The 24,661-nt window shown below is 65.4% G+C and overlaps 2 protein-coding genes across 2 annotated transcripts in view; one reads left to right on the top strand and one right to left on the bottom strand.

Moving 5' to 3' along the window:
* LOC112994540 (dedicator of cytokinesis protein 2-like) overlaps positions 1 to 24,661 on the bottom strand; it is a 67,715-nt gene that overhangs the window by 18,536 nt on the left and 24,518 nt on the right. The window contains exons 24-28 of the mRNA XM_064503930.1: positions 19,113 to 19,183; positions 17,959 to 18,065; positions 14,921 to 15,048; positions 13,683 to 13,760; positions 8,991 to 9,086 (exon numbers count right to left, since the gene is read on the bottom strand). Of these exons, the coding sequence (XP_064360000.1) occupies positions 8,991 to 9,086; positions 13,683 to 13,760; positions 14,921 to 15,048; positions 17,959 to 18,065; positions 19,113 to 19,183 (480 nt within the window). The remainder of the gene's footprint in view (positions 1 to 8,990; positions 9,087 to 13,682; positions 13,761 to 14,920; positions 15,049 to 17,958; positions 18,066 to 19,112; positions 19,184 to 24,661) is intronic.
* On the top strand, positions 2,362 to 7,034 carry LOC112994539 (basic proline-rich protein-like). The gene is made up of 3 exons (XM_064503973.1): positions 2,362 to 3,758; positions 4,841 to 4,915; positions 6,632 to 7,034. Exons 1-3 carry the CDS (start codon positions 2,362 to 2,364, stop codon positions 6,804 to 6,806), a joined length of 1,647 nt encoding a protein of 548 aa, XP_064360043.1. The 3' UTR covers positions 6,807 to 7,034.

Genomic DNA, 24,661 nt, shown 5'->3' with positions numbered 1-24,661 from the left:
GCTTCCAGAGCCCTTTCTTGCAGCAACTTGCCCCGGGGCGGGGAGGAGGAAAGGGCCTGGTAGGTGCCTGCCGGACCGCGGCAGCGAGCTCGCGCCGGTCTGTGCCTCTGCGTTGGCCGTGTTGGAGGGTTTCCCGGAAGGACGAGGCGGGACCGTGGCCGGGAGCCGAGCTGCGAAGCGAAGTCAGGAGAAGGGGCTGCCAAGTCCCCTGCCCGTGCAGGGGCAGCTCGCGGCAGGGCGCGAGCGAGGGAGCTGTGCCGGGGGGGCTCGGCAGGATTCGGTATCGGCGCTAAGGGATGCGGGCGCTCGGTGGGAGCAGCGTCCGAGCGCGGTGCTAAGTCGTGCCGTGCCGTGATGCACGTGCAGGAGGATGAGCGGGAGGGTCCTGACTTTGGGGGTTTGGCATCCTCCGAACTCCTCTCCGAGTGCAGTTGGTGCATGTTTAATTCATAGACTTTCTCTTGCCCTCGTGGCTTGTCTGAGCTCGCTAGCGGCGCAGGAGGCAGGGGCTGCCTTGGCCGCGGCCCCCCTGGCTGGCAGCGCCTCGTCGGCTTTTGGGCGCTGAAGCCGATTAGTGCTCTCTGTAGGGAAACCTCCGGGAGAGGGGGCGGCACGCGGGCTACCCCCGGGGGTGACCATCCCGGCAGCCCCGCTGCGCCCGGCCGGCTGCTGTCTGTGCTCGCGAGGGGCCCGGGAAGCTCGGCCTCGCCGCACCGCAGGGGCACCGGGGGCCGGGGACGGACCCGCAACCCGCACGTCTCGCCCGGGGAGGGGGGAGCTCCCGGCTCGCGGGGGAGCCTGCCCCACGCATGTCGGGTCCTCCCCGGCACCGCGCTCCCTGCCCGCAGGGCCGAGTGTCCCAGCCGCCGCGGTCGTGTTCCCTGCTCACGGAGTGGGTCCCGCGCGCCCGGAGCCCAGCCGGCCCTGCCCCAAGCATGGCGGTGCCCCATGCCCATCGCAGCCCTGCCCCACACACGGTGGGTGCCCCACGCATGGCAGTGCCCCACGCCCATCGCAGCCCTGCCCCACGCACAGCGGGTGCCCCACGCATGGCGGTGCCCCACACCCATCGCAGCCCTGCCCCACACACGGCAGGTGCCCCACGCATGGCAGTGCCCCACGCCCACCGCAGCCCTGCCCCACACACGGCGGGTGCCCCACGCATGGCAGTGCCCCACGCCCACCGCAGCCCTGCCCCACACACGGCGGGTGCCCCACGCATGGCGGTGCCCCACGCCCATCGCAGCCCTGCCCCACACACGGCGGGTGCCCCACGCATGGCGGTGCCCCACACCCACCGCAGCCCTGCCCCACACACGGCGGGTGCCCCACGCATGGCAGTGCCCCACGCCCACCGCAGCCCTGCCCCACACACGGCGGGTGCCCCACGCATGGCAGTGCCCCACGCCCACCGCAGCCCTGCCCCACACACGGCGGGTGCCCCACGCATGGCGGTGCCCCACGCCCATCGCAGCCCTGCCCCACACACGGCGGGTGCCCCACGCATGGCGGTGCCCCACGCCCATCGCAGCCCTGCCCCACACACGGCGGGTGCCCCACGCATGGCAGTGCCCCACGCCCATCGCAGCCCTGCCCCACACACGGCGGGTGCCCCACGCATGGCAGTGCCCCACGCCCACCGCAGCCCTGCCCCACACACGGCGGTGCCCCATGGACGGCCCTGCCCCGTGCCCCGCGTGCATCCCGGGCCCGCGCAGCGCCTGCCCGCCCCGTGCCCGTCGCGCTGCCCCGGCGCCGTGGCCTCGCAGCCCTGGCCGCGGGCTTTGCGGGCGCACGAGGCAGCGGCCCCGGCGAAGCACAGCTATTTTTAACCGCTGCTTCTGCCTGATTTGCGCCGCGGACTCGTGCCGCGTTCGCGCTGACGGGTTTCTTCTCTCCTTCTCTTTCTGTGCCGAGGCGGCAGCGCCGGAGCCCGAAGCCCCGGAGCCCGGAGCCCGTCCCCTCGCAGCCCGGGGCCGGGACGCGGCGGCCCGGCGGAGGCAGCGCGGCGGCGGCGGCGGCGCTGGGAACGAGCCCGTCGCCGGGCGGGAGGCGCCGGCTGCCCCCGCCTCGCCCCGGCCCCGCGGCCCCGGCGGCGCCACGGGCCGGGGCGGGCGGCGCTGAGCGCGGCGGGGGCCATGGCCGGCGGCGCCCGGGGCGGCGCGGGGGGCGGCGCGGCGGCGGCGGCGGCGGCAGCGCTCCCGGCCGCCTCCCGCCCCCCCCGGCTCTCCGCGGCGGCGGCGCGGGGCGCGGGCGGCCGCTCGCCGGGGCGCCCGCGGGGCCGGCGCTAGCGCGGGGATGCGCCGGGCCGCCGGGCGCCTCCGCCCCGCCGCGCTCCGCCGCCGCCGCCGCCGCCGAGCCATGCCCGGCCGGGAGCCCGGCGCGGCCGCCGGCGGCCGGGGCGCCCCGCCCGTGCGCTCGGCGCTGCTCCGCCGCGACTCGCCCGACGTCGAGAGCCGCCGCCGCCGCCGGCAGCGCCCGCAGCAGGTGCGCTTCCAGGACCCGGTGGAGGGCGGCGCGCCGGGACCCCCCCCGCCGCCCCCGCCCGCCGCCCGCCCCGACACCGCACGTGCCTCGCCGCCCCCCGGGGACCCCCCCGAGCCGGCGGCTCCCGGGGCCTCGGCCGCGCGGCGCAGCCGGCCCCAGGCGCAGCCGCTGCTCCGGCCCCTGCCCCGGCCCCTGCCCCTGCCCCTGCCCGGCAAGGCCTGCACCAGCGCCGCCAGCCAGACCTCCCCCAGCCTCCAGAAGCCCTTCCCGGACCCCCGCGGCCACGACGCGCCCCGGGAGCAGGCGCCGCTCGAAGGTGGCCCGTGCCCGGGGGGCCCCGCCGGAGCCGGCCGCGCTGAGCCCCTGCGGGTGCCCGGCGGCCCCACCGTGCACGGCCGGGACCCGGCGCCGCCCGGGCACCCCTGCGCTCCCCAGCCCGGGCATCCCTGTGCCCCGCTGCCCGGGCATCCCTGCGCCCCGCCGCCCAGGGACCCCTGCGCCCCGCCGCCCGGCGCCGTTGGGTGCCCCGCTGCCGGCTGCACCGCCTCCCCCGGTGCCACACGCTGCCCACGGCCCCCCGCCCGGCTCCGCGGGGGCCCCCCGCGCCCGGCCTCGGTGCCCTGCGCCCGGCTGCCCGCCGAGCCGCCCCGCCTGGGCCGCAGCGACTCGGAGCAGAGCCTGCCCCGGCGGGACCCGCGGCGCCAGCAGCCCATCCCCACCGCCGACCCCCGGGGGCTCCGCCGGCCGGCTCAGGGCTCCTCCCAAAGAGACCCCCCGCACCCGCGCTGCGGCTCGCCGCGGGGGGGGCCCGGCTGCGCCCCGCCAGCCCCCAGCCCCGGCGCCCCGCTGCTGGGGCCGGAGAAGACACCAGCTGCCCCCGACCGCCCGGGCCCCCGCGAGGAGCCACCGGAGCCAGCGGCCGGGCGCTGCGACGCCTGCAGCGGGGCGCAGCCGGGCGGGTGGGCACCGCAGGACCCCCGGCACGCGCAGCCCTGCCTCTCCGCCGCGCAGTCGGCGACGCTGCGCCACGTGCAGGACCTGCTGCAGCTGGTGGCCGCGGCCGAGGGGCAGGCGGCCCCGTCGGCGGGGGACCAGCGCGGCCGGGCGCCGCAGGGCGAGGGGGCCGTGGGGCCGCGGGGGCCCGGCGCCCGGGGGGACCTGCGCTCCCAGCTGCAGTCCCTGGAAGGGGTGCTGGAGACCAGCCAACAGACCATCCGCGTGCTGCTGGACGTCATCCAGGACCTGGAGAAGAAGGAGGCGCAGCGGGACGGGTGAGCGGCGGCCGCGGGCGGGCTGGGGGCGGGGGGACGCCTGCCCCAGGCTCCAGGGCGTCTCTGCTCCATCGGCGGCACCGGGGGGGGGGGGGGGGGGGGCAGCAGCCAGCGAGCTGGCGGGCATCGCCTGCACCTAAACCCCGTGCCGAGGCTGGGGGTGGCCCAGGGACTGCGCTACAGCAAGAGCAGGCTTTCCCTGCGGCGGGCACCAGGAAGGGGGGCACAACTGTGGCGGTGGGCAGCCCTGGCGGCCGACGCATCCACCCGGGCATCCCCCGGGCCGGTTGTCCTCAGCCTCCCGGCTGGAGGTGCCAAACGGTACCGGTGTTGGAGGTTGGTCTCTGGTAGCCTGGAGCTGAGACCCTCCAAACTCATTTCACACAGGGGCCACCAGCCTCGCCCCAGAGGGGCTGAGCTGCTCGCCCCAGCACCCTGCGCGCCCCGTGTCCTGCTTCCCCCGTGTCCATGAAGCGCACGCAAAACCGCCCCGTGCCGCGTCCCAGCCCGTGCCCGTGCGACGGGAGCTGCAGGGCCCTGCTCGGAGCAGCTGCAAGGAGGGGGAGCTGCCAGCTCCCCTGGCCCTGCAGCGGGGGCCAGCTGCCTGCGGGCTGTGGCCCCGTTTGGGGTGGGGCGGTGTCCCAGCCCCACGCAGTGCTCCAGGCACCGCCGCCAGCACTGAGCCCCTCCGCCCCTGCTCAGCGGTGCAGCGTGCCGCGGAGCTCCGAGCCCCACAGGGGTGGTGCCCCGGCACGAGGCACCGTCCTGGCTGCCAAGGGCTCTGTTAGACCCCGTCCTGGCGCAGCAGCCTGCTCTGCACAGTTACACATGTATATACACACACCTGTGTCGATGCATGTGCCATAAGTGTGTGCTCTATATTTTATACAGCTATGAAAGGTAGCGCAATCTATTTCATGTGCTAACAGTGTAACCCCAATTGCACTATATAATTTGGTGCATTAAAAGACCTGGTTTCCCAGGGCTGAGAAGAGCCCTGACGAAGGGCGCGTAGCGGGGAGTGATTACAGGGGCGACGCGGCGGCGTGGCCCCGGCTCACCGCGCTGCCCCTCCGTTGCAGGCGCCGCTCGTACCGGACGGGGCAGGACATCGCCAACTGCGGGACCTGCCGCGACTGCGCCTGCATCATCTACAGGTAGGGGCGGCTCGGCCCCCCCCCCGGGGTGCTCCTCCGGGCCCTGCTGATGCTGAGCAGCGCTCGGCGGTGTGCGCACGTGCGTGCGAGCGGTTCGGCTGTGCTGCTGTGAGCAGCTGTGCGCGGTGCACGTGCTGCCCGGGGGCACGCGGTGGCCCTTCTCCGTCGCTGCCGCGCATCAGCCTCGTGGGCGCCCGCGCTGCGCCGCGCCGCACGCCCGCTCCTCCGCGCAAGGGCCGTGGTGGGCCTGCATCTCCTGAGCTCCGCTCATCCACACCAGAGCTAAGAGCAACCTCCCCCTCCGGCTTGTGGGGGACTTCAGCGCTAATTGGGACTGACGGGTCTGTCTCCGCGCGGAGCCTCGGCTGCGGAGAGATGTCACCTCTGGGGGAGGTGGCTCCGTGCAACTGCCAGGCGCCCGCCGTGGCCGCCCGCCGGGGTTAGCTGCCGTCCGCGTGATGGGAGGCTCCCGTGGGCTGCGGGGGGGCTGCGCACGGACCCGGCCACGCACGGCACGGCAGCACCGGCCCGGGGCCGCGGGGGTCCCTGGCTGCCAGCGGCCCTGCGGGAGCAGGGGTCCTTGCACAGGGAGCGTGATTCCCGGACCCTGCTCACAGAGCTGCTTCTTGTTAGTGCCCTCTCGGCAGCGACTGATGCGAGGCTTTGCATTTGGCAAAGCACTGCACAGGGCAGGACGCAGGGAGAAAGGCACTCTGTGCAGCGCCTTGCTCTGTGCAGCACCTTGCTCCGTGCAGCACCTTGCTCCGTGCAGTGCTTTGCTCCGCGCAGCACCTCGCTCCCTGCAGCGCCTTTCCCCAGAGCCTCCCTCTCCTCCTCGCGCCCCAGCCCCGCAGCGCGGTGGGCAGTGGCCGGCCACCCCCTGCTCTGCCGGCCGCCCGCGGCAGCTCGCTGCTCGGCCAGACGCGCGCGGGGAGGAGACGTGTCCTCACAGCGGGTGAGGGCTACCGGGGAGGGGGGACGCCAGCGGGGCTTGCGCGGGTGGCCAGTCCCCGTGTGCCAGGTGTCCGTGCCACGTGTGTGAGCCGGGGCGTGCGGAGCGCCTTGCTGAGCCGATGGGATGTGGCTGGTGCGAGCGGATCCAGCGCTTCCATGCGAGCAAGCGCTGCGGCACGCGGCTGCCGGCACCGAGCAGTGGGGTCCTGCGGGGACAGGAGCAGCCTCCCGGGACGTGGTGACACGGCCCTTGCTGTATGCCTGTCCCCACGGGTCCCCAGCGTCTGCGAAGAGGCGGCGCAGAGGCCTTGCACACTCGTAGCACCCTCCGGTGCTGCAGCTGCACCTGGCTGCGGGAGCAGGACGAGGCGCTGGGTCCAGGGCTGCAGAGCCCTCCCGGGGGCCCGGTGCGTGCTGGGTCCTGCTGTCCCCCCCCCTGCACCGTCCCTGCCCCCCCAGGCCTGCAGAGCCCTCCCGGGGGCCCGGTGCGTGCTGGGTCCTGCTGTCCCCCCCCCCCCGCACCGTCCCTGCCCCCCAGGGCTGCAGAACCCTCCCGGGGCTGGTGCACGGGGCACTGATGGGCATCGCCGGAGCCGGGATGCTGCCTCCGCTCGGGGTGCCCGGACGGTGCCAGCGCGTGTGCCAGGCGCTGCCCCTGCGCGGTGGTGCCCGGGGGGGGGGGCGGCTGGGGGGGCGGCTGGCCGGCCCGGGGCTCCGCCGGGCACTTGGGCTGATGCTGTGCCCCTCGCTCCCGCGCCGCAGCGTGGAGCACGACTTCCGGCAGCAGGAGGGCCGCTTCCAGCGGGTGCTGAGCGGCATGGAGAGCGCGGCCAGCCCCGGCTGCCCCGCGGGCGGGCAGGAGCCGGCACCGGCGTCCAAGCTGCCCGCAAAACTGGACTCGAAAAAGTCCCGGCGCAAGTGTTTCTGGTTCCTGTGAGGGTCACCGCTGCCCCGAGGGGGGACACGCCGCGAGGACCCGCCGGCACCGACAGCGACGCCGTCTCCCTTCTCTCCCTCCCTCCCGCCTTAGGGTTCGGGTAGCACCAGCTTTTATATTTTTACTGTTCCGTTTAACGTATGAGAGCCCCCGTGTAAATAAGAGGCGAGGGGAGCTGCTGTATTTAATGAGAAATCAATAAATCCCAGGGTGATGCTATTTTTGTTACACCCTCTCGGCTGCCTGGTTCTGTTCTGCAGGGGCTGGGGGGGCTGGGGGGGGGCCCGGGCTCGGTGCAGGGCTCTGCTGTGCTGCTCCGGTCCCCTGGCCGCCGCAGCCTGCAAAACCCGTCTCTGCAGGACCCGGGCTGTGAGACGGGGGGACCTGTCCCCAAAAACTGCTCGCTGCTGCCTCCAGCACGCTGCTCTGCCCGGCAGGGACGAGTGAGGGCGGGAGGCTGTGACCCGCCAGCGCCGCTGAGCACTGCACAGCTCATTGCACGCCTGGGACTGCCGCAGGAGCTGCAGCGCGCGCGGCTGCTCCTCCTGCGCCTGCCCTGCTCGCCCGGCCGCGGCTGCAGCGTGCACCGAACACGCCCCGGGAGGAAGATGCAGCAGCTCGGACGCAGCCTCTGCGAGACGCGGCTTGGTGGGGTCCCGGACCAAGCTGTGCCGGGGGCCGCGGCTGCCGAGCGCGGCTGGAACGAGGCGCCGTGAGCCCCAGGGTGAAACGGAGCGTTGTGGCGGCATGGAAACGCGCTCGCGGGGAGAGCTGCGGGAGAGCAGCGCTGCAGCCCGGGGGGGGCCAGGCCGTGGGGCCGCGCGAGCAGCGAGGCGGGGGTCACCCTGCTCTTTGCGCTGTGCAGCAGGCTGGGCCTCAACGCCCGCATCCCCCCCCCCCCCCCCCCCCGGTGCATCGCTCCCAGTCGCTCAGTTTTGCTCTTTTTCCCCTAGCGCTGACTCACGCAGCCCGAGAACACGGTGAAAACGCGGTGACGCCGCATCCAAGCGCGGCAGCACCTCCCGCCCGAATCGCGCTCTGCCGGGGGGCCGGTGCCATGGGGTGGCTGAGCGGCATGACGCCCCGCGCGGAGCCGCGGCACGGCCGGCGGCGGGGGACCGGCTCGGCCAGCAAAGCCCCCCAGACGGACCGCCGCCGGCGCGGCCCCGGGCGGGGAGCAGCCCCCCCCGCGCTCGGATTGCAAAAACGCCGGGGGCGGCTGCACTGCGGTGGGGGGGGGGGGCACCGGCGAGGCCTCCCGGGCCCCGGGGGGGCACGTAGCCTGGGGAGAAGCCCCGCGGCTCCCCGCCGGTGAGGAGGTACGGGGAGGGGTCCCGGGCAGGGACAGGCAGCGCCGGTGCCTGGGCACGGGGTACCAAGGAGCCGGGGTGGGCTGGACCTCGCGGCCTCGTGCTGGGGAGCCTCCAGCAGACGCGGCCGGGGCAACGCCAGTGCCAGCGAGAGCAAGAGCTCTTGTCCTGCCCCCGCCCTAGCGCTGCGGTTCAGCTAGGTCTTCCTCAAGGGGAACGAAGCACAAGGCAGCAAATGGAGGAGCCGCCCGGGCACGGCTCAGCGCCCCGCTCCGCACCCCGTCCCGCGCCCGCAGCCGCCTCCCCGGCCCGTTCCCCGCCGCCCCGTCGGCCCTCGCGTTCGCACGCTCCCCCGGCTCCGCTCCCCCGCCACGCTAAACCGCCACATCTGGCCCCGCTGCCCGGGGCGAGGCGTGGGCCGAGCGCTGCTTTGCCCCCCCCAGCTCTCCCACAGGAGACGGACGCCCCACGCGCCCCTCCCACGCGTTCTCGGCCCGCAAAATCGTGAAGGTTCATCGGGTCCAGGCTCTCATCTTCTGGAGAATACAGCCCAAACCCCTTCAGCTACCTCCAGCCTGTGCTTTCTGCATCACGGGTGCCCTGCCGCATCCCAAGGCGACGTCCCCTCCCAGGACACGCTCCTGGCATGTTCCCACCCCCCCGTGTCCGCCTTTGTTGTGTCCTGCTGTGTCAAACACCCGGAAACGCATCCCGCGGCAGCTGCTGCCGGGGACGAACGCCAGCCGAGGAGCAACGTTTGTCACCTCCTCCCAGACACCTAAACCAGCGCGGCCTTCCGCCCCCCCGCCTCCCCCAAGAGCCCCCGCGGGCGGCAGAGCGGCCCCGGCGCCGAGGAGCGCGTGGTGGTACTCACCCTCAGGCTGTTCTCCCGCTCCAGGACAATCACCCTCCGGTTGACGGTGTGCAGCAGCCGGTCCAGGATCAGCTGGATGTGCTGCTTCACCCGCACCTGAAAGGCACGGCGCGTTACAGCCCGTAGCCGGGCACCCGCGCTGCACGGCGCGGGGAGGGGGGCCGCCGCAGGCAACCGCGCACGGCCAGCACCGCGGGGACCGCACGGCCGCCGCGGCCTGACGCTGCGCGCGGGACTTGCCCCAGGCAGCGCGAGAGCTGCTGCACGGTCCCAAACCGCAGCCGCTGCCGCTGCCGGGGAGCTCAGCCCCCCTCGCCCTGCCGGAGCCGGTGAGCTGGGCAGGGGCTGGTGACGCTCCCTCCCTCCTGGGCCACCAGCTCCGAGACCGGCACCACCAGCACCGCGGGAATTACTGCAGCTGGTGAAGAAGCGTAGCGGGCGAGGGGGCTGCAGACGGCTTCTGGTTACTCTGAGCATGGGGCTTGGGAGGGCCCCGGCTTCCCCAGGGCCCCATCCGTGTCCCTCGCGGCGTCCTGCCCCTCCTAAAATCAATGGGCAGTTTGTGGTCCTTGGGCAAAGCTGCCTCTCCCTGGGAACAGACCCAACGCTCCTGCCAGTCCTTGCCCGCAGTCCAGGATGCCCACTGCTGTAGGTGTCTTCACAATATCTCGCTGACCAACAGCAACACAAACTTGAGCAGAGAAGCTTTACGACACCGTCCCCCAGATAACATCCTGCCTTGGCTAGCGCAGACAGGTCTCTCCAGCCTCCCCTTAATTTTGAGCATAATACAAGAAAAATCCCCAGGGACGTGAGGGACTCACGCAGCTGGAAAGCTGGGCTAACCCTCCAGCTGCATGGTCTTCAGGATGTCGGGATGAAACGCCTTCCCAAGCAGGTGTAAGTGCCGACGTCTCGGCACTGCTCTGCTGGGATGCCAGAGCAGCTCTCTGCCTCTCAGGAGGGGCCGAGACGTGTCAGCCACGGCGTCCCCCAAGGAGAGGCCAGCAGCCCTAGTCCGGCCCCGGCAGTGACAGCCAGCGCCTGCCCGGAGGCGGCACTCTGCTTCGTGGGTGCCTGGAGAGCCGCCGGCTGCAGGACTCCCGTGCACAAGCTCCAGAGGGATCCCTGGCTCCGAGCCGGGAAACGCCTCTGCAGCTGGAGCCGCGGGAGACGGCGGCCGTCAGACGAGCCCTGCGTGCAGGACCCTCGGCCTTGGTACCAAGCAGCTCTGGGACGGGGCCAGCAGCCCGAAGGGCGCACGCTGCTCGGAGACGGGCCCAGGGCAGCTCAGCAGACGGGAAATCATGAGCTGACTCAAAGGATTCGTGATTTACAGGAAATAGTGAGCTAGAAGTCTTAGTTCCAGCCCAGCAGCTACAGTGCGTTTGATCCCTTCACACAGGGGTATCGTGCAGAGATAGTGGCAGTATCTCTGCACGATCGGGACTACCCGCTGGACCTGGGACAAGCTGATGCAGTCCCTGACGTAAATACGGGGCTTGGGACTTCTGCACCGTTTTCTGCAAACAAACAGTCCCTCCTGCGCCTTCCCGGCAAACGCAGCCACGCAGCTGGGGACGGCCGCTTCGGCGCTGACCCACAGCTGTTGCCCAGGAGCAACCAGTAACCCAAAGCCGCTTATTAGATCGCCCCTCGCTGAGAGCGCGTTCACGCAGACTGTGCTCCAGCATCTGCGAAGGGAAGGGCAGCATCCTTGCCCACGAGCACCCCGACCGTCCTCGCCTTGGGGGCTATTTTAGGTTAAAGGGTTAAGGCCAAACGAGGCATCCCAACCATAATTTCCAAGCTCTCCCTTCTGCTCCCTGGGCTTCCCAGTGACATGGAAATTGAGCCCACACGGCCTCTCCCACCCAAGCCTTGTTAATTTGGTTTCCATAACGCTGTGCTGTTATGACACCTATGCAGTTAGGACTGCCCAGGCAGTCCCAGAAAGCGATCGCAGAATACAGACTGGTTCTGGGGAAAAGAGAGACTCGAGGCCTCTTCAACCAAGGCTTCAGACAACCGCTCGCCAATACATAAACCGCCTCTCCTATATCAGATGCTTCTTTCCACTCCTCCATCCATCCACTAGCTCCCACTGAATCGTCTCTGTTCATCAGTCTCCTGGACTGCCTGGACCTGCAAACCCCGCAGCTGTAGGAACGTGCTTCGATTTAAGGATTTCAGGACCACTGAGACCCCAGAGCACAGAAGTCCTAACCCCAGGTTTGCACAGAAAATTGTCTCTCCACGTACAGAGGAGCCATCCACGCCTTCACCAAGCTTCCACTGGCCGGTAAGTCTTTTACATGCCCAGCACACAAACATTTTTTTCACAGCTGCCCAGCTGCAGCCCTCGCCCTGCACGAGACGTGCATCAGCCCCCGGGCAGCGACGCTGCGGCAGTGAAACCCACGAGCGACCACGGCCGTCTCGTCCCTTCCTACCCGAGTGCACTGAAGTCCCATTCCGCCTGAATGAGGATCACGGACCGCGACATGCTGCAACGTGCAGCTTCATCTCTGCCTTAAAACAAGTTCATTGCCCCCGGGCTTCTACTCCCAGACCTCCCAGTCAAGTGCATGGTCATCTTCGCTCTGCCAGCTTTAGACCTTGCTGTCTCTGAAAACATTTCTTTCCCCCAGTCACAAACCGCAGTGATGAGATTTTCTGTAGAAAATCCCCGATTGCTATTCAGATCTCAGATATGCCTGGAACAAAGCAGCGCAGGCTGGCTGCCAGGGAAGCGCCACATTATGCTGTTTATTCTGCCGTCTGCAGAAGGTCTACTTTTCTAGAGCTGATTTGCTGCTTCAGTAACGAGACATGTCAAGGCGGGACAGCTGCCATGACAGCAGCCACCAAATTAAATGCACGTCTCAGCTATAGCTGTCTGAGGGGCACAACGGCACTGCTAAGTTTGCTCAGCGCTGCTTCCGCGCGCCTCGCAGGAACGAGGTGTCCTTGGGCGCGGGCTGCCTGCTGCGGAAGAGGGTGAGGAGATTGGCAGAGACAGCGGTGACTTTGTGCTCGTCTTTCCTCTGCCCAAACGCCACCGTGGCTCCGCGGGCAGCGCGTGCCCGGAATCTATGGCTGCTCGTCTTTTCGGGACTGCGAGCAAGGAGGGAGTTTTTTGAAGTAAACCGTGCCTGGAAGCGACAATTTTTAAATTCCCCATTTCTGGCAGGGGCGATCGCCCGGGAAGGACATTTTCACAAGCCGGTGGACCAGCGAACAAGCTGAGCAGGGGAGAAAAGAGCATCCGCTCTCCAGTGTTAGCATTTGTACACGTCTGCCACGTGAGAGGGGGTGCGGAGGTTATTGATAGCAACAAGAATGAGTTATAGTTCTGGCGATATGTCTGTGCATTTACCATTTCCCATCTCTACGCCGTAAAGCGCACCAATGGTCTCTCTACGAACAGGAAAAAGTTTAACACCTAGAGTCAGAGCCATAACCTAATTACAGCGTACGACAGGACTGTAAATCAAGGCAGCTTTGAGGATGGGAGGCGAAGACACGACCCAGCTTCCCACGCTCTGCGGCAGCGTGTCTGTGCCGTACCAAACGCGAGAGGTGATCCCAGCCGGCGGGGCAGGGCATCACCGGGCAGCCGTGCAAGGAGCTGTGCTCGGGCCCGTTGCTTTCCACGCAGTCGCGTGCAGTGTAACCTCAGCCCGCGGCTACGGAAAGCGAGGACCGCACCGCTGCCGGGGAAGTCCCCGAGCCAGACGCTGGAGGTGAGAACGTGCCTGGGGAAGCCCCACGCGCCTGGGCCCTACTTCCACCAGCCTCCCGGCTCGGTCTGGAGCGTCCTGGAGGAGGCTGCGCCTGCTAATCCTGCCCTCAGCCCAAAGAGCTGATGATGACGGGGGCAGGAACCTACACGCAAAGCCGCAAACGTAAGCCAAAGCCTCAGGTGGCTGTTGGTAATCGCCTGTTGTATTCCACCTTTCCGTAAGCTGTTCCCAGTGTGGCACAGCCCTGTGTCAGCCTTCCTGAGCGCTGATGAAAGCAAAGTATTCTTTCTTCCCCGGATCTCGCCCGGGTGCAGCCGATTCGCGTGCCCGACAAGCACCGCGCGCCCCAGCACCTCGGCGGCCGTGCCCCAAACGGGGCCGCTGGCCCAGCCGGCGAGGACGTCGCCCGCCGCGGGACGTGCGCTGGGTTCCCGCTGCAAAGGCCAGCCCGGGCGCCGGGAACGCTGCCGTCCGCACGTGGGGAGAGCAGCGTCCTTCGGCAGGGGACCAGAGAAACTCTGTAGGCCACTCTGCACCCTCCGGCTGCTTCCCTCGCCCCTTCGCCCAAGCAAGGGAGCAGAAATGGTCAAAGACCACTGGTAAGCGCGAGACGAAACACCGAGGACTCAGGGGGTGCTGGAGCGGAGGTCTGCACAGACATCCTCCCTCTCGCTGTGTGGGCACGGGATGTAAAGTGGCTCATAACGCAGCTTAAAGCCACACAGCCTGCACGCACGGACCCCCCCCGCGAGGGCACTTCCCAGCCCTGCCACCCCACCGCCTCCCTAGAGCCTCTCCATCCTCGCCAGCAGCCCAGGTCTCCACGCGCTGCAGCCCAAGCGACAGCGAAGGGGTTTGCAGCCGTGCTGAGACGCAGCCGGTCCTCGCTGAAATGCACGGGGGGGCCCGACTCCTCCTTCACCTTCCCCACCGAGGAGGCACTCACCAGCTCTGAGTCACCGCGCTCCTTGTGCCGTCCCTCGCCTCCGCCTCCGCCGCGCGGCCCGCTCTGCTCCTCCGCCCGCTGGAACACACAGCAAAGACAACGCCGTAAAGTCGGCTAAAATCCAGCAAAGACGGCACATTTGCACCAGAGGCTCTCAGGGACAAGGCAGCGTTCACCACGTGCGTTTCCTCCCGCCAACGCGTGTTCGCAGTGGTGCCCGGCACCCTCTGCTCTCCAGAGGGGAGATGCGGCTCTTCTGGGGGGCTGGGGGCAAAGCACTGTGCTGCAGGCTGCAAGGTAGGGATGACACATCGGCACCGGGATTTCAGCGCGACGTTTTTCCTCTCTTGCACAGGCTGCCTTGCACGTTTTTGTGGAAAGCTACCCACAGCAGCGACTGCGTCTAACTGGACGTCTGGCCCACTGAGCCCCACGTTTCAGCGGGACCTGTGGATTGCCATAACTCAAATAACAACAGATGAACAGCTTTAACTCTGTTTCCTCGATTTTGTAAGCCACAGCAGCTGGGAGGCTCCTTCGGCAAACGTGCAGGGAAGGGTCTCACCGCCGGCGGGTCGCGGACGTGGCTAGAGGGGGGCTTCCCACCGGGGCTCGGGACCCCCGTGCCTCTGCTTCCCCACGGGCTCCCGCCGTGCCGGGACTGCCCAGGCCGACGGCAGCTCGGCGGTGGGATGCTCACCCCGACTGCCGTCTCGCGGGGCTCTGGCTCACGTTTGGTGGCTCTGGTTTTTAATTCGAGAAGGTAACGCTTCCCTGGTGCCCTCAGGCACTTTCCGCCCCGTCCTCTCCCTTCTCCCAGGTCTGCAGAGCGAGGAGACCGTGACGCACCACCACGGTTACACGCACTTGCTCTCTGGTCAACACTGTTCCTTAGCTTCGAGGCCTCTTCCCCCAACTTATGCGGATTGATGAGAACTGGCCATAGACTAAATAAGGCTGGAAATCAGGAGGTTTCTAACGTGAGTTTGGGCAGGTTCCTGCTGGGACCAGTGGGCACCAACAACCCCGTTCAGCTTAGGGTGAAGCACGGTCAGTCCGAAGCGCATCGTGGCTGTGACCCGACTCGGTAATTTGGCGTATCCCTCCCACTGCTGCGTTTCCAGGTTTCCCTGACCAGCGAGTTTCGTGCTTAGCCCTACTCAAATGTATTTAGTGAGACGATTTCCAAGGCCACTGCTGGCAAGGGAATAGGAGCCAGCCGAGAAGACGGGCTTTACCTTCTGGGCCCTGTACAGCACCTCCAGGACGTTGCTGAGCAGCTCAATGCAGGCGTCTTCCTCCTCTCCCTTCTCGATCAGCTCCCGGAGGATGGGCACGGCCGTCTGCAGCAGCGTCTCCCGGCACTCTGTCGGGGCGGACGGAGAGGACGGGGCTGCACGGGCAGTACCGGCACCGCCCCAGCGTGGCAAGGACCGGGCAGAAAGGGCGCTAACGGGACAGCGGGTGCGATGGCCTGTGCTGCACTCCTGCCTCTCACAGACACGAAGTTTACAACTTCCTCCTCCACTGGAGCAGGGTTTTTTTTAGAAAAACATTAAATCTTAATGGAAAAGTTCCAAAGCAGAGAATTTATCACACACTCTATTACACAGCTACTTACTCTCTCCACTGAAACAAAATGCCAGCAGCATGTGCAGACGACACAGTAACGGTAGCAGCAACGCTGCCAGGCGCAGCCCTGCAGCACCCACCCAGCACCCCAGCTACGGGCTGCTCCCCGGCTGCCCGCAGTCATCCTCGCGCTGACGCCCGTGCCCTGCCCTCCCGGGGGGATCCCTCGCTCCTCCACGGGCAGCCGACAGCCAACAAGGAAAGCCAGTGGCAGAGCCCTGCTTCGCGTCTCCTCTGGCTCCGTGGGGGGCAGAGCCCCTTCCCCGCTGCCCGGCTGCAGGGCGCTGCCAGGATGCCCGGGAGGCTGAAGGGGGGAGCGCGCATGGGACAAGGACAGGACTCACGAGTACTGCACACTGCGCTTGCCCTATAAAACTGAAATTCAGTCATCGCTGTGAAGGACAGAGGTTGGTCTGATCAGTCCACGGAACAGGACCTCACCCGACCTTTCCCGAAAGCCTGGTCACCCCAGGCTGCTGATCTCGGACTTGCAGCACTGGGGACACTGGCAACCAAACGCCTCTCGTGGCAGCCAGCAGCACGAGTGGGAGCTGCCTACGACAGCGGGGAAGCAGAGGACGGAGGATGTCTGCTGTCCCGTCCCATCTGGGGCTTAGCCACCAGGCAGAAAGCTGCAAGGACCTGCCCGTGTCGGTCCGAAATCTGCAGCGAGAAAGCCTCTCCCAGGCTGGCAAGCCTAAGGAATTGCTTTCCAAAGGGAAGCACAGGTCACATCTTCCCAAACCACCTTTGGGACGGTTGCGCGACCTTGCAGAGAACAGCTCAGAGACTGGAGTGTTTATGTGACGTGTAGGACACTGGGATTTTATCACAGAATAGTTGGGGTTGGAAGGCGCCTCTGGAGACGCCTCAGAGCAGGGTCACCCAGATATCAGGCGGCCCAGAACCGTGTCCAGTCAGGGTTTGGATATCTCCGTGGATGGAGACGCCACAGCCTCTCTGGGCCACGTGTTCCAGTGTCTGATCACCCTTACAGCTGTCTGCAAGCTGCCGTCGATGCTGCCCAGGAACCTCCCGGGTGGCCTGTGCCCGTCTCTGCTGTCCCTCCAGCAGACACTGCAGCGGTCTCCGTGCCCCATGAGGACCAGACCCTGCAAACGTGAGGCTTCGTCCAGCTGTCCGAAGGCCTCGTCTGCCGCTTCTTCCTGAGCAGCGGTCTGCAGCCCACCGCCCCGATGCCCACCGCCACTTCGCCCATGCTGCTCCGCCCCCGATCCTGACCACGGGCTCGCAGCCGGCCCCTCGCTGTCCCCAGGCAGAGCTCCCCGCATCCCCCTGCTTCCTCGCATCAGGGCAGCTCCTCCTCCTCCTCCTCCTCGCCTCCCAGCCTGCCCTTCCTCAGGAGCCCGTGTCCACCCAGGGCACCGCTCCAGCCGTGCGCTGCGTGAGCCCGCGGCAGCCCAAAGCTGCGTCCCAGCTCCCGCCGCAGCGCCCCGGCCACCCGCGCACCAGCTCTTCGGGGGGACGCGCTCTGCTCCGGCGAGCAGCTGCCGGCGCATCACCAAGGGGAAGCGAGAGGATGCACAGGGCAGAAGGCGCAGGCCTTCCTCGCGGGAGGCCCCGGCGTGTGCTCCCCGCCGGGAGCATCCTCGCGGGATGCGGGGCCTCGGCAGGGGGGTGGCCTTGTCCCCTGGCGCCCGAACCTCCGCGGCTGCAGTTTAAGCCCGTAACTCCTGGTCCAGTTCCCAAAGACAGCCCACCCGCTCCCCCCCCTTCGGAGGTGCCGTTTGGACGTCCTGCCTCCCCCCGGCACCCTTCCCCGCCCCAAGTCCCTCAGTCACTTCTTTCACCTCCCGCCTTCCAACCCCTGATTTTCTCACTGCTTTCTTCCAGCTCTCTCCAGTTTACGAGTTCCCTGCGGCATCCAGGGCCGCACACCGCAGTCCCGCTGGCACCAAGCGGGGTGCAGGGCTCCTGGGTGTGCCAGGTCCCCCCCGCCGCTGTCCCTGGCCACGCTCTGCGCCGCGGCCCCGAGCCCTCCCCTGCGGCACTGCGGCCTCGCTGCGCCCCGGCCTGAACGCGCTCGCTCGACTGCTGCTGCACAGCATCTGCCCTAAGACTGCTTTAAATTCTGAGCCTGTCCTCCGGCGTGTTTGCAGTCCCTTCTGCCTCGGTGGGCAAAAATTTAACAAGCCTACTCTTTTTTTCATAATCTAAATTAACTGCTGAAGATATCAAACAGCATCAGCCTCGGGAGGGGCCTGGGGAATCCTGCTCAGCACGTCCTCCCACTCTGACAGCACAGCGCTGCTCCGAACACCTTCCCTGAAACATTTCCATGCCCCCTGCACGTGATTTCATCTGCCCGTCTTTCCTCCCGCAGCCTGACGGTGTTCAGCGCAGCAAGAGGAGCTGGTTAAAACAGCGGCAGCTGCGCCCTGGTGAAAGCCCAGCAACGCGCGACTCCCGGCACGCGCTGCGGCATCGCCTTGCCGCAGGTCCGGCTCCCAGCAGCACGGGCGTTATCCGGGCAGCAGCGAGGCGGCAGAAGGGCTGCGGGAGCCCCTGCAGCGTCTGCATCCGCACCGCTCCCGGCGGGATGCTCCCGCGGGAAAGCGCCGGGCCGGGCCGGGCTGCGGCTCCGCCGGGCGCCCCGTCTTACCCCCCGGGCGCCCCGTCTTACCGTAGGCCTGGAAGACCTTGCTGTTGACGATGTCGGTCAGGGACTGCAGCTTCTGCTTCAGCAGGCGCTGGGGGGGCAGGTTCCCGACGAAGTCCCGCAGCAAGCCCCTGCAATCCGGACGGAAGAGGGTTCAGGGCTCCCACGAGCCGCAGACGCCCTGCGGTCCCTATCGCTTGCAGTCCCTTCCCACCCGGAGGGAGAACCACACGGGGGGGGGGGGGGGGGCAGGGTGCTGGCTGCGCTTGGGCCAGGGCAGGGCTGGCAGGAGGGAGGCTGCCCAGAGCCGGCAGCACGTGCTGGGAGGCCGCCGGGGCGGATGGCGTTGCCCCTTCCTGCAGCGGCTGGCTGATGGTGACGTCCCCTGTGAAAGCCCCCCTGAATTTTTGCATTGTCATAAATTCCTGAAAAGGGCACATTTGGGACTGATATTTTGCAGGCTCAGCCTCTGCCTGAAGTGCAGGCTGCCGAAAACACTGAACAAAAACCTTATCTTTGCATTAAGGAGGAGGTAAGGGGGAACTTTCCGCGTGTCAGGAAAACCAGTCCCATTTTTCCGGGCAGCAGCCCTTGCAGAGGGCTGAAACGCTGAGCTCGTCCAAACGAGCTGACCCCGGTGCTGCGGGTGGGAGGCTCCACCTGAGACGAAACCCAGCCCGGGACGGGAACCGCTTTGCAGAGCCTCCCAGCCGGGCGCACGTGCTGCGTCTCCACCTCCCCCAGGTCCTGGGGCCGTGCTGGGCTGCTGCAGACCCCGCGCTCCCGTCCCCCCCCCGCGGTCCCGGCCCCTCCGCGTCCACCGGCCTCGGCCGCGAGCCCAGGGCTCTGCCGCCCCGCAGCCCCCGCCGGAGGCAGGTGTGAAACGGGAAACGCCAGCGCTTCTGCAAGCCCTAATGGGTGACAGCGGCGGCTTCTCCCCCGTAGAGCTGCTACTGCTGCGCGCTCAGGGGCTCAATCCGGCGACTTTAGAGCAAGGACCCTTTTCTGCCGCGTTTTACCCTCCGCGGGCTGCCAGAGCCTGCCCAGACCCGGGGGAGCGGCTGCGTGCTCTGGCCGCCGTCCCGCTCGTCCGGTCCCATCCCGGGGCCGCGGAGCAGGGGCTCCCGCAGGCACGCCAGGTCCCAGCCCGGCGCGGGACGGCGGAGGAGAGGACTTACCCCAGCACGGACGAGTCGAGGATGCCGAACACGTCTTCGAGGATGGAGGGCAGGTATTTCAGGGCTGCTCCCTGGGAACGCAGAGCCGCGCTAACCCCACGGGCCGGGCGCTGCCGGCTCCCGCCTGGCTGCCCGCTCCCTCCGGCAGGACGGTCCCCGCCGGCTCCGTGCATCGCCCCCGGCTGCGGCTGCCGCCTCCCCGGCTCAGCCCGGCCCCGCGCCCGGCGCGGCGAGGGTCACGTCCCGCTCGGCCACCGGAAAGGCCCCTCGGCCAGGACCACCCTCCCCCGTGGGCCAGCAGCATCCAGCCGAGCACCCAGACCCCCCACGACGCTATCCCTGCATCACCGCAGGCGAGAACAGCGGTTTCCGGCTTTCCCCCCAGACCGCAGGCATTCCCACAGCGCGGATGTCCGAGCACCCGCTGCCGCCTGCAAAACCTCCCCAGGCTGCTGGCGGCCCTGGCGGGGACCCACCGCTGCCGGGGCCGGAGGGGAGGGGAGGAGGCCCCGCGGCACCAGCGCCCCGGCGCGAAGGCTGGGGACGTCCAGCTCGTGTTGTGGGACAGCAAACACACCGGCCCCCCTCAAGCCGCAGATCATTCTGCGTCCGAATCTACTTTGTTATGGTTATGGCTTGATCTGGGTAGCACACGCAGCTCTGCTTGTCCCTGGCTTGGTCTGGATATCTGGTCTTTCAGGCTTCCCTGGTCTTTGGAGCATCCTGAAAGTGGAGACGGGACTTCCACAGAAGCCCAGGGATTTGGGCACCCGAAGGTCAGAGGTGGCATCTGACACAGTTCTGCATCTTTGGCAGCTCTGCTTTAGTTAGGTTCAGTTCCTGCGGGTTTATACAAGTTTGATCTCTGCGTAATTCAGGTCCAACAATTTTTACCTGATCTCCGCATCGAGCCCATAGCTTCTCTCTGAGTTACAGTAAGGGCTTCAGAAAGCTGGGGATATTACAAGTTTACACAGCTTTAAAAAGCACCGGGACAAATTAACACCAGAAAAATCCACCCAAGAACATCAAATATAAGGATTACCACCGCAGGCTTGGGAAGTCCCTGGGCCAGTTTTGCCGGGGGTCGGGGAGCATTCGGGGGAAGGACGGGACCGTCTGCCCTGCTCTCACGCCACTTCTTGGGCACCCACCTCCCCGCGAGCGGGTGACGGGGCGGAGGGATCCTCCTCCTCCTCGGGAGCTGCCGGCGGTGGTGCCGCGCTCGGCGCGTCCCGCTGCGTCTGCCAGCACCGACCGCATCATCCAAACCGTCCACAGACGCTCGGGAACTGCCGAGCCGAGAGCTAACTCCCCGGGACCCAAAGGAAGTGCTCATCCCAGCACGATGGGTCTCCACTCATAACTACTTCTTTCATAACTAAAAAGCTATATATTAATAAAATAACTACTTTTTAATCTTCTTAAACTTATACACTGCTAATTTTAAATCAGAATATTGTATCCAATCAGACGGTTTTTAAAGTCCTGTGTGTTACGCCAGCCATCTTCCTCAGTCACCACCAAAACTTCAGAAAAAAGCAGCAGCTAAATTTGATTTTTTTATTAAACTCCATGCTTAGTAAAGCTGGAGTGATTAACATTAATTATACTGCCATCCTTTAATTCTTTACTGATTGCATCCTTTCCATGGCTGAGCCAGGATCAATGGACAGCTTATTTGGTCTGCAGTTAGTAAGGTCATCTTAGTCATCCTTTAAAAGATGAGATCATACTGGAATTTTTTTACATTCCTCAAGAACTTCTCCAGTGTTACAAGACTCCTTAAACATCAGCATCTACGGCTCAGGAAGGATTTCTTCAAGCAGTTGGTTCTGCTTTTTATTTTAACTGCTGAGGTAAATCGCCTAGTCTTGCAGATCTGAAAATATAGTCCTTCTGCCACTGAGGATTAACTCCCTTCTACTGATTTTCATAGCGGAAGTATGTCAGCTTGACCATGAGCTACAAAAAAAAGTCTGACTTCTTTCAAAGTATAGAACAGAAATATTTGTTCAACCCAACTGTCTTTTCTGCGCCACTGATGGTGTTTTGCCATACGGAAAGCCTTGCAGGGCTGGGTGATCGCTGGGCGCTCGCCGGGGGCTGGTGGGGCCGGGAACGGTGAAGCCAGACGGCTGCAGAGACCCGGGTCGGGCAGCGAGACCCAGCAGCAGCAGCACAGACACCTGCGTCTAGGCGCACGTCACCGCGATCTCCGTGCTTGCATGGCACGGGTCAGTTTGGCACAGAAACCCCACGCTTTGAGGGCCACCGAGGGAAGAGTCAGAGCAAAGACCCACGCCGGGAAGCTGCTCTGCCCAGCACCAGCGAGCCCTAGGCCATCACAGCTGGCAGCTCGGTCCCGCCTCAGCGTTCAGCTTCCTGAGGTGCCGGGAAAACCCGGGCTGCAGCAGGGGAGCAGGGGGACGAGCGAAGCTCTTCTCAAGGGCTCTGCTGCTGTGAGGGAGCACTTGCAGGCAAAAGCACTCCTCTCTCCCGGCTGGAGGGCAGCCGGGCAGCCGCGGGCAGGGAGCGGGCAGCCCTCCACCTCCTTCCACGTCGCAGGCACCCCCGAATCGCAGTGTTGGTTAGGGAAGCCGGGGGCGTTTGGCTGAAGAGCTGTCCCACGCTCCGGCCTAGGACCACGCCACAGGTCCATCCCTGGCCCCGTCCTGATTTTAGCTCGGGGAGCGGACCTGACACCACGCTGGTGCAAGAGACTCGGCCTCCTTCCACCGCGCAGGGCAGTCACACACTACAAAGCCCCACAGCGTGCAGCTCTCCGACAACGGGCTGGCTTTCTCCACGAAACAGGCGGCCTTTTCAAGGCCGTTCCAGCTAACAAGCTGTTATCAGCTCTGCCGTGGTCTGATCGGAGAATTGCAGCTTTAACAAAAAGACCAGGCAGAATGAGGTGACACTGCAATGCACCAGTCACTAACGCATCTTCTGGGTATCGCCTTCAGCTTCTGGGTGGGAGCTGGTCATCCCAGGAGTTGTAGCGGGTCTGCAAGACCTGTAGAGCAGCTGCAAAGTCCACAGGCAAGAATAAGAAAAAAACACGTTTTCCCCTTAGAGTGTCTGCTCAGTGTGCTAAGGGTACACCACCAAGGCTGGACAGTCAGACCCAGTCACTGGGGCCCAGCAGGAACCAGTGTGGGACACCGCACGAGAACTGCGGAGAGGGAAGGTCCGAGGTCAGGCAACGAGCCAAGGAGCCCACCAAATAGACAGCAGCGTGTAAGCCTTGGGCCAGGCTTGGCAGAGGAGCAAGAGGTGGGAGCGCGAGGCTGGGCACGTGGGCCAAGGCGGAGGGAGGAGGCGCGTGGGATCCCGCTGGGTTAGCAAGCATGGAGTGCCGCTTCCCAGGACCGCTCTTGAGCCTCCAGCGAGCTGCGGTCAGGGCCTCTTGAGCCAGAAATGTCTTTGTATTTAAATAACCTCGGGTGGATTTTTCTTGCACAGATCTGCACGGCTGTCCCCAAACCGGCAGAGTCACAGGCACCGCGAGGAGCTCTGCAGACGCATCGCACGCTACGTGAAGAATCACCTTCTTTGGTCCGTTCTGAGTCAGACTCCCACCGGCTTCATCAGCTGCTCCCTCCTGCCTGAGCCGACGAGACCACGAACAACCCCCCGCTCCCTTCTCCAGCCACGCATGAACCTGCAGCTCCGTCCTGTCTCCCTGGGCATCTCTGCTCCTGCGGGAAGGGGTCTGGCACAGACAGGTGACCCGCGTGGAAGCTGCCCCGGACATTTGGTCCTCCTTCGCTGGGGCTGCTCCAGACCGACTCTGTGCTCTCAGAGGAGGATGTCGGGCTGCACGTGACACTGAGACGCAGATGCACCGTGGATTTATATTGCCGCAAAGGATATTTCCTCTTTTCTTCTTGATTCCTTTCCTAATAATTCCCAACTTTTAGTGAGCTCTTTCTGGTCAGTGCTGAGCACTGAGCTGGTGTTGCCATAGCACTGTCCGTGAGAGTCTCAGGTCTCATCCGTGGTGCGTTAGTCAGCTCCGAGCCCATCATCAGGCATTCAAAGTTAAGGTGCTTTTTGCTTTTAAAACCACTTTCTGATTTTCACGTCTGTGCTGGATAATTTCCTCTGGGCATTCTATCACCCAGCGAAACATTTTTGTCAACGACCTTGGGAGAAACCTCATTACTGATAATGTTTGCAGCTCACACAACAACAGTTAGCAGTTAGCGAGGAGGAGGAGGAATTACTGCAAGGAAGGGACCTGGGCGACACACCACGCTCGGTGCAAGTAAACACTACATATTGCGAGGCAGCTGAGTGCAAAGCCATGCCTTCAGAAATATTAAACACAGGCTACATTTACAAAATTGAGAACTTCTAAGTTGGCAACCAAGGACTGCAAGCGACCTGGGGGGACGTCGCCATACGAACAGCAGCGATGTCGCCCAGCTCTGATTAAACGAGCTCCCCTTCCCCTGCCACCCTCCAAGGAGCCATCGCAGAGTCCACAGGCAGCGACGGGATGCGAGTCAAAGCGTGCACACCTCCGGACTGCTCGGAAGCGACACGAGCAGACGGAAAGCCTTCGGGAAGGACTGTGTCCTGCCACTACAAAACAACACAGCACAGATGTGCAGCGCAGGCCGGGCTGAGCCTGGGCAGGACTTTGGGGAAAGCGTGACCACAGCATCCAGACCTGCTTGAAACGCTGGCAATATCTTAAGTAAGAAGCTGGTATGAGTTCTAAGGGGCACGTTTTCCTTAAAGAAAACAACATGGATTTGCCAAAAGGGCACGAGTCTCCCCTACTCTCTCAACCAAAGTAATAGCAACCAAAAAAAGGCTGTTTTCATCGAAAAAGCTCCCAGTGAGGAGCTCATATCTCACTGCAGAATTAAATCTTTATCAGCAGAAAGATTAGTCAGATTTTAGAAACCTAGCAGGAGTAGAATAAGCAAATTTCTGAAAATAATATCATGCTTCCAACAGGTCACGCGAGCTAGGCGGCACCCCACCAAGTCTGTATCACGGAATTACAGGATGCTGTCCGGAAGCTACAGCAGTACAATTGTACAGGATGGAACACCACCACGTCCGATTTTTCAGTCTGCTTTTAGAAGAAGTCAGGTTATTGCGCACACTCACAATGCCTCGGGCACACTGAAAGAACCGTAATAGTGCTGCAATACAGAAAAAACGTCTTCCTGAGAGCGATAGCCAGCAACGGCCCTGTGACACAGATTGGTCTGGATTCCCGTCAGCACTGACGTACTGGGTTACCTACAAAAACTACGGTCTCGTCTTTTAAAAGGAACGTCATCCCCTGCAAGGTCCCAGCCTTGGAGCACCTCGGGGTGAAGCACGCACTCGTCTGCCCTTGCCGAGACACCTAGGACGACGTGTCCCCAAAATTCTGCTTTATTCACTCTTGAGAGCTGCCTGTCTCCTCTCTGACACTTTTGATGGACAGCTGGCAGGTCCTGCCGCACCGTGTGCACCTCGGGGCTATTTTCTGCTCTTATCCCTGCTATCCCAGGTCTCGGCAGAAGGTCAGCTGCAGCAGC

This window comes from Dromaius novaehollandiae, unplaced genomic scaffold (assembly GCF_036370855.1).
Source record: "Dromaius novaehollandiae isolate bDroNov1 unplaced genomic scaffold, bDroNov1.hap1 HAP1_SCAFFOLD_70, whole genome shotgun sequence".
NCBI lineage: Eukaryota > Metazoa > Chordata > Aves > Casuariiformes > Dromaiidae > Dromaius > Dromaius novaehollandiae.
This window is presented reverse-complemented; position numbering and strand designations above follow the sequence as displayed.

What these genes read in the sequence shown, in the direction of transcription:
- LOC112994539 (XM_064503973.1), top strand. Translation starts at nt 2,362, where the DNA reads ATGCCCGGCCGGGAGCCCGGCGCGGCCGCCGGCGGCCGGGGCGCCCCG. An exon ending in AAGGAGGCGCAGCGGGACGG is followed by an intron (nt 3,759 to 4,840) that starts GTGAGCGGCGGC and finishes CCTCCGTTGCAG; the next exon opens with GCGCCGCTCGTACCGGACGG. An exon ending in TGCGCCTGCATCATCTACAG is followed by an intron (nt 4,916 to 6,631) that starts GTAGGGGCGGCT and finishes CCCGCGCCGCAG; the next exon opens with CGTGGAGCACGACTTCCGGC.